A 12,500-nucleotide genomic window follows, 5' to 3' on the forward strand; every position below is an offset into this window, starting at 1 on the left:
TGGCTCAGGTGTTGAGCGGCACTTTCTCTGTATGTTAACACATCAGCACATTATCACAACGGCAGTGACAGGCTCCTCTCAACAGAACACACTCTGACAGTCAGTCTGAGTCAGATGGGGTGATTGGGCTGATGGGGGTGATGGGGGTGTAGGTACTAGGGATGGGCATAATTAATCGACGATCGATAGTTGATCATTAAGAATTTCGTCGATCACGTTCATTTGTTAAACTAATGCAGGTTGCGTTACATAGTGCGTGTTGAAGCAATTAAATGGATCACTGTGTGGCAGCAATTAAACATTATACCACCTGGGGATAATATTTGACGCTATAGGCTACTCAGTTACCTACGTGTTTCCGGTTTTGATTTATGAAAAGTTCACGGTGAAGTGTAGTTGATAGTTTAAAAAATGATAACGTTAGTTCACTGCAAACACTGCGATGTAATAATTGCCTACCAGTAGGGCTATCAGTGCACAATAGAAGACATTGTTTCGATTTAACTCAATGAAAAAAGAGCTCTTAATATTGTTGGTTGCTTTAATACCTTGTTGTCAATAAAAAGTCGTTGTGAGTGTGTGTGTTTGTGTGTGTGTCTGTGTGTGTCTCTCTCATGTGTGTGTGTGTGTGTGTGTGTCCCCCCACACACACACACACACACACACATGAGAGAGAGAGAGAGAGAGAAACACAAACTCCATATTAAAGCTGACCATCGAAACAAAAAGAGAGCACAAGAACCCACAACCTCTCTGTCACACTGTCCCAGTTAGTGGGTTACTCAGGGCACTGGCACATGAGACAGCACACACACACAATGACCACACATCGGCCTGCAGCACTGGATACAACAACAACAACAACAACAGGAGCGGTGGGGGTGGACAGAGACAGACGAGGAGTACTGTACAGACCCACAACACACACTCAGAGAGTAGAGAGAAAAATGTAAATATAAAGCTGTAGGCAAAAGTGAAAGCGTAGGCTGCGTGTGTATTTGTGTGTGTATGTGTACATGTATTTGTGTGTGTGTGTGTGTGTGTGTGTGGGCCTGACTACAAAATGCAGAGCCATGCTGCTTTGTGTATGACACTTATTCTTGAGTTTACTATCAGTGGAATGTGTGTAGGTCATTCAGGGCACACTTCTACACCCATACCCACATCCAGATAGAGTCTGTGCTAGGGGAATGAGGAATCTTAATCAGAAGCCCTTTTTGTGCAGAAGAGTTCCCATATGATACATTTGTAGGTCAGCTATTGTGAGAATACACAGACACAGACACAGACACAGACACACACACACACACACACACACACACACACACACACACACACACACAGCTTTTGTCAAACTCACAGTGCAGAGACACACTGAATGCCCAATGCCAGGGCACCAGGTCAATGTCTCTGCGCCACAGGATCTCTGGCTTGGCCTGGGGCTGCGTCTGCTCCTCAGGTGACCCTCTCGGTGCTCACAGACATCAGGTGACGTGAGAGCAGACATGTTACCATCTGAACACACACACACACACACACACACACACACTGGTACTGCCGCCTGGCATAGCAGAGCCACCGAGCGGCACGCTGTCAGAGTGGCACACCATCCTACGCAGGAAGACTGGTTACAAGACTGTCTGGCTCTAATACTGCCTGTCATCTGGGATTCTTTTGACTGCCCTCCATGGGCCTGTTTTCCTATTCACATTATTTTAGTCTCTCGGTGATGAAAGGGTTCCCTCGAAATGGGCCTCCCTCTGTTCATTTCATATCACTGATGTAATGAAAAATGGTTATTGCTGCTGTAGACACCTCAAGGAATATTACAGTATGACTCATGGGTAGCCAATGCACATTTATTTGGTTTCTATTTGTCCATTTACTTTGGAAGAGTTAGTGAGTCCTGGCCTGGCTAAATAGGCAAATGTATGTATATAACTTGTAAGGTATATACTCAAACAACTATATTATTTAGCCTGACTATCTCATTCTATCATACTGGAACTCATTCATGAGCACTGGAATATTTGTTGTCATAGGATTGTGATTGTGCGTTCCAAAAGGCAGTTGGAGAATATTCTGTGTATTCTTCACAAAGGTGTTTCCCCAGCAGCTGAACCAAACTAGTCAGAGCAGTCACCCCACCTGGCCTCAAATCCCGGTCTGTGGGGTAACGATACCAAACCTGCACCCCAACACCACCACCCCAGTCAGGCTCACAGCACTGCTCCATCCCATCCCCAGCAGTATTCATTAGTGAAATAACACGGCCCAACAATGCAAAAAAAGCTATTTGTTTGTTTTCTGCATAATGGTTATGAAGAAATGGTTTGGCCTAAACCTGCAGTAATTTCTTCCTTGTGATGGTACTATAGAAGTCAGTCTGACAATTTTATTCATGAATCTTTTGAAAAGATGTCTGTTATCAGCTGAGAAAACTGAACTGAAAAATAATTTGCCCACTTCCTTTGCTTTGATGAAGCTCCTGTAGCTGTAAGTTGTCCTTGGTCTGACTGCACCAGTCTGTTTGTGTGTCTGAGATTTTATCATGATTATTCTGTTTCCTGTTGTGGTGCATTACCAGATGCACCACAGTCACAGCGGTGCGTGTTTCTGAGATTGCGTAGGTCACCTGTGTCCTGTGGGCATGTGAACTGGTATGTCTGTGTTGACTATGTCAGTTGAGGTCAGCCTGTGTCAGTTTGACTTTCAGATATAATTTCACTAGTATTAAGGTTTAAATCCAACATTTGGCATGATTTGTGTGTGTGTGTGTATACATGAAGGACATGAGCCTGTCTCTTCTGTCAGTTGCTTTGATATTTGAAGACACACTAACAGACAGACACACAAGTATACAGTAAGTATATATACCCTTTTGATCCTGTGAGGGAAATTTGGTCTCTGTATTTATCCCAATCCGTGAATTAGTGAAACACACTCAGCACACAGTGAAGTGACGCACACACTAATCCCGGCGCAGTGAGCTGCCTGCAACAACAGCAGCGCTCGGGGAGCAGTGAGAGGTTAAGTGCCTTGCTCAAGGGCACTTCAGCCGTGCCTATTGGTTGGGGTTCGAACCGGCAACCCTCCGGTTACAAGTCCGAAGCGCTAACCAGTAGGCCACAGCTGCCACAAACACTCACACTCCCAACCTGCGCTGTTTTTGGTTCTACTTTTGCGCGGCAGCCTCCTCCCTCTTTCTGTCCTCTCATTGCTCTTACCACGTTCTCTTCAGCAGGATTGCACTCGTGAACACAGAAGCAGGGAAGAACATGTTCTGGCATGGGTTGTGTGTGTGTGTGTGTGTGTGTGTGTGTGTGTGTGTGTCTGTGTGTGTGTATCTGTGTCTGTGTCTGTGTGTGTGTGTGTGTGTGTGTGTGTGTGTGTGTGTGTCTTTGTTTGTGTATGTCCTTGGTCGAGCAAATATCACTTGTGACATACCACATGAATGTGTTGGAAGATCCTCTTGTCACTTTGAGCTTCATGGATCAACGGAAATGCTATAAAGCACGAGTAAATCTCACTGTCTCCATGCCGAGGGTCACTGTTAGGAAAGGTTGTCCTCCTCAGCCCTGCTTTCATCAGCGGGAAGACAAGACCCAAGATTGGGCGCTCACCTTCCCAGAGTCTCAGAGCCTGCACAGGAGGGGATAGCATGAAAGAGCTGGCAGACCTTTGTCATTTCTGTTTGGATATGTGCTATTGATGCCCTACTTTGCACTCACAAAGGATTCTCTGGTTTTCTGGTTTTCTGGTTTTCAAAAATCTTGCATGGCAATCTTTAATCTGATATTTGGTGAGCTTTGATCTCATATCTGATCTGATATGTTCCTGCACCTCAGATCCTCTGAAGAATCAATGGTGCCCTTTGTAGACTACTTTGTGTATCAGGTACATTTGCATTATTCTGTAGATATTAACCTTAGTTTGTGACTTTTTTGCCATCAAATCAATTTGGAAAATATTATGTATCTAACATAATGCTATTCCCAAGAACTTGTGAGAGGAACTGTGCAGGGTGTTCCAGTGTCCGACATGAGCCTGAATTGGTGGTGAAGTTCCACTCGGCATGGCACCCTATCTGTGCTCTGGCATCTCCCATTAGCCTGCACTGGAAACTTGATTCCATGTATTGCAGACAGAGCAGATGGGAGGGAATCAGATTAAGTCTGCAGAAGGGCTAACTCGGGTCCCTGCATAGACACATGTGTCATATCCCCCAGCACAGTCTGGACTGAGAATGTAAAAACGACCTCACTCACTCACTCACTCACTCACTCACTCACAAGAGCAATGCTATTCTGCCCTCTGTCCATTTAGTGGCATGCATTCTCCTGGTGTTACCCCTTGGGTGTCAACAAGGATACTAAACATGAAATCTGGTTTGACTGATCGATTTGGCCCATTGTATCTAGCTCTATATCTGTTGTGTGTGAGTGTGTGTGTGTATGTGTGTGTGTGTGTGTGTGTGTGTGTGTGTGTGTGTGTGTGTGTGTGTGTGTGTGTGTGTGTGTGTGTTGGTGTGAGTAAAGGGGGGTTATTTTGTTGTCTATCTCAGCTGACTGATTAAAGGCATTGATTGTCTGGAGCACTCTGAGCTGTCTCTGCAGGTCTTAACTAACAGCTGATTAGATGGATGGATGATCCTAAAGCTTGCATGCTGACGAGTGATGCATTGATGGGTTGTGCTGATGGGTTGCCTGTTGAGAATTAATGCCTATTTGTATTCATACAAAATGTGTTCTCGTAATTAGAATGTGAATATGTTCAAGGTGGATTTCTGAAATGTTGCTTCTAGTCAATAAGAAGGTGAACTACACCCTCTAGTGGATAGCAGTAGAACTTCAGTAGAGAATTGGCATGCTGCAACTGGTATTCACTTCCCTTTAGGGTTGCTCAGTTAAGGCCTGCCAAAATGTTTCACAATTCTTTTGGGATCCTGGAGTCTGTGCGTGAGATTAGGGGAATAAGTGGTATACTTTTTCAATGCTCCCATCTTTCCTCTTCCCCTTCTCTCTTTGCCACGAAAATGCACATTCAAAAGTGCTGTTTTCCAACGAGGAGGTACACTAATAATAATAATAATAATAATAATAATAATAATAATAAGCTTTATTTGTATAGCACCTTTCATACACAGAATGCAGCTCAAAGTGCTTTACATTTGGAGCATGTAACACAATAGTCATTATCAGTCAGTCATTATCAGTCACTCTTCTTCATTGCTGTGGCCGTTTATGATCCAATCAGCAACATATCAGAAATATAGAAAATAACATGTAACACAATCATAGAGAAGAATCAGTCATTCCTCTTTGTTGCTGTGGCTGTTTATGATCCAATCAGCAACATCAGAAATACTATTATACTAGTATAAATATTTAGGGCTTTGCTAACAAATGCTTAGGCTAACAAATGCTTAGTTACCATTGATAGGAGATAGGAGACATACAAAGAAGAAATCAAAATGCCTGTATAGACTTGCACTGACTTAGCCATTCATGGAGTAAATGTAGATTTTATAAAAACACAACTATGATATAATGTATATTGTGTCTGTATACATTCTATAGCTCTCTCTGTGTGTGTGTGTGTGTGTGTGTGTGTGTGTGTGTGTGTGTGTGTGTGTCCTCAGGACTGTAAAGAGCCTCCTGACTGTGGGATGGCCGAGTCGTTCACCTCTCCGTCCTGCACGCTCGGGGTGGACCTGCGCCGTGGCCGCCGACGCTTCTCTGGCAACCTGCAGCTGCCTCCACTGTCATGGCGACAGGCGGAGAGGTCCCGCACACCTGACGATGAGTACATGAGTCGGCCGACCACGCTGCCCTTCGCCGCGCCCCCACGCATCGACATCACCCCTGTGGACCCAGACTGGTAAGTGTGTGTGTGTGTGTGTGTGTGTGTGTGTGTGTGTGTGTGTGTGTGTGTGTGTGTGTGTGTGTGTGTGTGTGTGTGTGTGTGTGTGTGTGTGTGTGTGTGGGTTGCTGTGTGTAATCCTATTGCTTTGTGTGGTTCATGCATTCATGTGTGAGCAGGTTTGTGTGTGTGTCAGCTGAAGGTCAGTGATGGTTGTGTGATGCATCTTTTGGACTTTCATTTGGAGGATTGAGTGTCAGGTGCGCACTAGTGATGGTTGAAGAAGGCATTTCAAACTAATAATGCCTAACACTAGGGCCACTCCATCTCATGCAATCAGCAGGTGATGTAGTTCTTTTAGGTTCAAGAGAGATGTCAAGATTCAATATACACAGTTTAAATAGTATTCAAATAGCAGGGAAAAGTTAACCTGTCCTGGTCAGCTCAGTGCATGGGTCACCTCAGGTTAGACAGACACAAAGTATGATAATGGTCAACAATAATTAAATTCAAGTAGTTCTTTTAGTATTAAAGAAATAAAATAAGAACAGAAAATAAGAAGAGGCCTATTAATATATTTATAGTAAGCACAGCAGCAATAGCAACTAACAACAGTAACTATAGCACTACAAAGTACCCAGTGCATATACTGTAAGCGACAACTTTTGGAACAACCACATCAATTAAGTCCTGAGTTTCCATTAAAGTGGCAGGCATGTCCATACTGAGGAGTCTACTGGCCTGGGGAGATAGCTCCTTCTTCTTAGTCTCTCAGTTTTGCCTCAGTGCTTTGCCTGAATACAGTAAACTGTTTGTGTGTGTTAGTGCTTGTGTGTGGAGACAGAGAGAGAGAGAGAGAGAGAGAGAGAGAGAGAGAGAGAGAGAGAAAGAAAGAGTGAGGGAGACAGAGAGGGGGATTGAGTGACAGGACCGAAGTAGAGAGACTGTCTGTCTCTCCAGGGCTCTGAGGCTCTCTGTTTGACCTTGACGCTGCAGGGTGTCCAGGCGCAGTGTGTGTGGAAGGTCAGGAGTGAAGAGGTGTCGGGACAAATGTCATCCTCCTCTCCTCGCTCTGCCGGCTGACGCCGCCTCTGGAGATCCTGCACCTCAGAGCCTTGGCTCTCTTCAGAAGACGGAGAAGGGATGTGTTTGTTTATATAGCTCACCTTTTAAGTGAGAGAAGTGCCTTCTAAAATGTCAGAAAACGAGGAGTTGGCTAAAATAGAACTAAAGATCTAATAAAACTGACACTAAAACAGTGTCAGATAACAGAGTGAAAAAGAAAAAGAGGGAAGGGAGAAGACAGAATGAGAACAATAAGAAGGATTTATAAATAAAAAATACAGGGTGAAAACAAAAGAAACAAAAAGCTGCAAGTCATACCAATCCTGGAGACATGGCTGCCTTGGTTGGAAGGCCTGAAAAAAGCCCCCAGCCTCAAAAATAGGCTAGTCACTCATCTGAAGCCTGCTAGCAAGACAAAGGCAAATGCCTGACAATGCATTCATCAAAAAAAATGGTGACAATGACACAACAGTGGAAAATCTGATCTGATTAAACTGTAAAATTGGATTCTGATATATTAATATACTTTACTTTCCACTTTTATTGTCCCCAAAGGGCAATTTGTATTGTAGCAGGTCATCAGCAGACTCAGACAACATAAGGTCCAAAGGCAACAAACCACATACAACATACAGGCAGATACACATGCAGTGTACACAAACACAATATCAAGCATCCCTGCTTGACATCATCCATGAAAAAATAAACCAGGACATCAAATATATCAATATGACTCCAGTCCAGTGACAGTTAGAGGCCATGACAGGCCTGGTCATTCACATGTTTCTTCTCACTCACAAGGGGAGCTTTTACAGAGGTCTCTGCCCTAGAAGGTCATGTTCCTTAATCATCAGTGGTTTTGCTGCTAGTCTGTCAGAGTTCTGCACCTGTCACATTCTTGTCATGTTAAGGCGTGTCTGTGGGATGTGCCGAGAGACAGATGTGTGCTGGCCGTGAAAGCTTTGCTTGGTGTGTGTGTGTGTGGAGCAATGGCTCCTATGAGCTGGAACTTCATGGAGGTGGTGTTGTCAACATGGGGGTGGCTGAGAAAGAGACTCTGCTGAGGCCACAGAACTACTCACTGTGTGTTTGACTTCCTGTGTGGTAAATGTGCATAATGTATTTGCGCACATATAAATGAGTGTTTATGTAGTGGAGCTGGGTGCGGTTGTATGTGAAATGGGTGTACCAGTTGTGTGCAGAGTGGCGTCACTGAGCTACTGTGTGTGTGTGTGTGTGTGTGTGTGTGTGTGTGTGTGTGTATGTGAATGTGGTCTCTGATCATGTATGCCTCTGTGGGTGTGTATTTTTGCTATAGGATGTTCGCTTGTGCACATAGTTTGTTTTAGTTTGTTCCTGCCGTGTTCTCTCCACACACCTGCCTTATCACGGCATGTTACATGTGTTTGCATGCGTCAACTCTGTTTACACAGTACGTGCTGTCCCAGTGTGGAAGCCATAAAGACCCTTTAACTGGCTTCACCCCGCTGAACCCATCATCTCACTCCTCCTCTCCCACTCTCTCTCTATATCACTCTCTCTCTCTCTCTCTCTCACACACACACACACACACACACACACACACACACACACACACACCAGAGGCGGACATCCTGGGTTCAGAAAGTAAAAGTCCTGTCAAGTATTTGATCTAACCATTTAGTAAACCAGCTCATCCTAATTAGCAGCCAGGTAGATCAGATAATTAGTGATATCACCTGTGTTAAGTGCACAGGTAGAAAAAAATATATGGCAGGATGTCTACTTTCTGGAACTGGGATGTCCACCTCTGTGACAAAAACACACACACACACACACACACACACACACACACACACACACACACACAGGTTTCTTGCCCACCCCTTCAAAAAGTGCCTGTGGAGTCTCTGCCTCGTAAGGGTTGCCAGGTGACCAGGGCCCACATCAGAAATGATCCCAGTGGACGATGGATGGCCACTTAGTGTGTCGTCGCTCTCCGTCCCCCTCCTGCTCTGTGTAAACACTGAACTTTTCCATCTCCAATTGGGAATTTATAGCTCTTCTTGTGGCGATGGGGCTGGACAGGGGCATTAGTCCACTGGTTGATTGATGCTTACCTTCTCCCCCATTCTTCTGTGCAACTCACCTCGTGCTGTTGAGGTTCCAGAATTGTCTGTGTACTCATGACCTGATGTACTTCAGCATGATGATTTGTTATTTTTTCCATGAAGTATGCTTAATTTTAATGACTTCAGATTTTTAATGACTCCAAACCAAATGTGTCGAAAAGTGAAATATCTTTATCGCTTTGCTCTGGCCATGACAGAGTAAGTGCAGTTCAGAGGTTCCACCAGAGGGGGGCAGTAAGTCATTTATAGTCCTTTCTCCTCTATCTCTATCCAACTCAACTTTACCATGATGGTCTTCTTTATCATGAGCACATTCGAGTCCACATGAATACCTTATTCATGCATGTTAATTGTAGTGACATTTGTACATTGAGTTCTCATAACGTGAGCATCTTCAGAGCCTTGCGTCTGTATTGAAATGAGAGAGGACAGACTCCTGTCTGATGACATTGTGAGTATGCCTCAGATAGGAAGATTTTCATTTCACTATTACATTCAGTCGTTTGACAGGTGCTTGTAGCCGAAGGGACTTTCTTGTGTGGTGCGATTCAAATGCAAATGCAGGAAAACAACAGTTCCATCTCAGTGGAGCCAGATGTGCACAAGGAGGAGCAGTATTCTACTGGCACACACATTCTCTACGGTTCCTCCCCCTTTACTCATCTGGGCGGGGTTTCATGTCATATTGCAAGGCACTGCAAGTCTCATAGGTCACACTCCTATAGACTCCTATAGACATAGGTCTCCTTTAGACTGATGCTCAGACTATCAACAAACACTCTGTTGTCACTCTGTTAGCTAAAATGTATGGTTAAAGCTGCAGTTGGCAAGATTTTTTTGGTCATATTCACTGAAACCGACGCTATGCTCTGACAGAACAACATAAATCAGCCGGTTTTAGAAAAAAACCCTGCACTTCTACCTCCACCTAGAGCCTGTTATTTGTTTTGCAAAAATCCACAGATCCACAGTCTGGTTCAGTCTGGTGCGCACTGATGACCAGAAACTCAATGAGAGGGTGCTCGGTGGTAGTGGGGGAGGGGCATGAGAGTTGTAAACATTCAACATTTTGGCTAAGTCCCCTCAATCTGTCAGACTTGCCAACTGCAGCTTTTATTTTAAGATTAGGGGTTGGGTTTGGTTAAGGTATAGTTCAGTCTCAACAGATGAATAAATTAATCTCAACAGATGATCTCTGATATCTTTTTAGGGGGACTATTCAAATAAAGTGTAACTGCAGACTATTACAGGATGCAATACTACAGAATAGTCCAGCATGATGAGCTCTCTGTGTGTGTTTCTCTTGAGCACTAACACTGCTACTCAGAGCTGGGCTCCTCATGTCACTATTCATGAGCCCTCAGCTTTGATGGGATCTCTGCCTGTCATGTCATGCAGCATTATTGAAGTGGGAGCGACCCAGGGTGCGTTTCATTGGCTGCTACAGCTCCTCACTTTCTGGTCTCCATGGCTGTGACGTGTAGCTTCAGAGTACACCATGAGTCTGCAGCTTTCCTGCAGCTTGTCAGCCATTTTCCACCTTTTGGAACAACTTATTCAAAGTGTTATTCCGATGATTGTTTGGTTCGCCCGTCGGCATCTACAGCCACATGAAGTGGCATCATAGCCAATGGCATTGAACCCGCCCCCCTACCCCCTCCCTGGAGCAAGCGTCCTGATTGGACAAGATGGATAGCTAAGAGAGAGTCAGATTGAGTCTCTCAGATTATGTCCTGGCTCTCTCAGCACCTGATTGTTAGCACCTATGTCCTATGTCCTGGTATAGATGTGTGTGTGCGTGTGTGTGTGTGTGTGTGTGTGTGTGTGTGTGTGTGTGTGTGTGTGTGTGTGTGTGTGTGTGTGTGTGTGCACGGTCTGTGTTCTGTTGTGTGTGTTTGTGTCTGGCTTTCAAAGGGCATTACTTTGTTACTTAATTAATGTAGCATCTTCTACAGGCTCTCTCTCGCTCTCATCCACCCCCCCCCCACACACACACACACACACACACACACACACACACACACACCACACTTCTGTGGTGTGTGTATTGCTCTCTTTCCCTGGCCTAGTTGTAGTTGTTAGTGCTGTTTGATGTGTTGTGTGTTGGGATATGGAGGGAGCAGTGGAGAGGAGGGGAGGGGAGGGGAGAGGAGTGGAGGGGAGCAGTGGAGAGGAGTGGAGGGGAGGAGGGGAGAGCAGTGGAGAGGAGGGGAGGGGAGAGGAGAGGAGAGGAGGAGAGGGGAGGGGAGAGGAGAGGAGAGGAGGGGAGAGGAGAGGAGGAGAGGGATGCGGGTTATTTTGAGAACACAATTACTTTCGTGCTGACGCGACACCATTAAGCCGCAGAGAAGAGGAGAGGAGTGCAGCGTCTCAGTCATACGCGCATCGATTCCGCCCGCCGCCCGATCCCAGGTGGGGCTGTGGTGGGGCCGCTGGCGGGGCCGGCCATCATCTGAATCTGGATCAGGACAGCGGAAGTCCAGCTCTCTCAGGCCCACTCATCCAGCCAAATTAGAGACATTATAACCCAGAAAATGTGTGTGTGTGTGTGTGTGTGTGTGTGTGTGTGTGTATGCATGCAGATTTGGAGAATGCACACCCATCTATGTAGAGGAGTGTGAATACTTTGTCTGATTCTCTCTCTCTCTCTCTCTATCTCTCTCTTTCTCTCTCTCTCTCTCTCTTTTTGTGTTTTGTGTGTGAGAGAGAGATTGAGAGAAAGAGAGAGCATGTGTGTGTGTGTGTGTGTGTGTGTGTGTGTGTGTGTGTGTGTGTGTGTGTGTGTGTGTGTGTGTGTGTGTGTGTGTGTGTGTGTGTGTGTGTGTGTGTGTGTGTGTGTGCACAAAGAGAGAAAGATGCCTGTGATCTTTTCATTATATTTCATCACGGTAGATGTGAGCCGACAGTTTGAAAGGTCTCCGTCTGGCTGTCTGGCCTCTCTCTCATGTGGGCCGGGCGTTTGATTGAGAGGAGAGCCGATGCTCGGACAGCTGACCTCTGACCTGGAAGAGCTTGGAGAGGCTTTGTGTGAGAGCCAGAGTTGCACTAAAGAGCAGATGGATTGTTGCCTGTCAGTATGGGACCATAGGGTATTCAGATCTCAACTACAGGTTTCTGAGCCAACTATGGAGTACACACCACATAGGAAGAACCACACACACACACACACAAACACAAGTTTCTTATTTGTAAATATGTCTACATGTTTGTGTGTGTGTGTGTGTGTGTGTGTGTGTGTGTGTGTGTGTGTGTGTGTGTGTGTGTGTGTGTGTGTGTGAGAGAGAGAGTGTGTCTATGTGATGGAGTGTTTGTATCTTGCTCAGTGGATCTGAGTGAGTGGGCATCTGTTTTTACTCAGCTCAAGGGCTTTGGGTGTGTTTAGATGACATTTCAGGAGAATAACACTTTTCCCTGAGCCATGCACCAAAAAAATGTCAGAAAGAGATTACGCAGAAGATGGCG

General features: G+C 45.3%; 1 protein-coding gene across 1 annotated transcript in view; it reads left to right on the forward strand.

Moving 5' to 3' along the window:
• Nucleotides 1-12,500, forward strand: part of pde4ba (phosphodiesterase 4B, cAMP-specific a) — a 159,275-nt gene that overhangs the window by 30,479 nt on the left and 116,296 nt on the right. Inside the window, exon 3 of the mRNA XM_048251448.1 lies at nt 5,642-5,880. Coding sequence (XP_048107405.1) covers nt 5,642-5,880 — 239 coding nt within the window. The remainder of the gene's footprint in view (nt 1-5,641; nt 5,881-12,500) is intronic.

Source organism: Alosa alosa, chromosome 9, assembly GCF_017589495.1.
Source record: "Alosa alosa isolate M-15738 ecotype Scorff River chromosome 9, AALO_Geno_1.1, whole genome shotgun sequence".
In the NCBI taxonomy this organism is placed as follows: Eukaryota; Metazoa; Chordata; class Actinopteri; order Clupeiformes; family Clupeidae; genus Alosa; species Alosa alosa.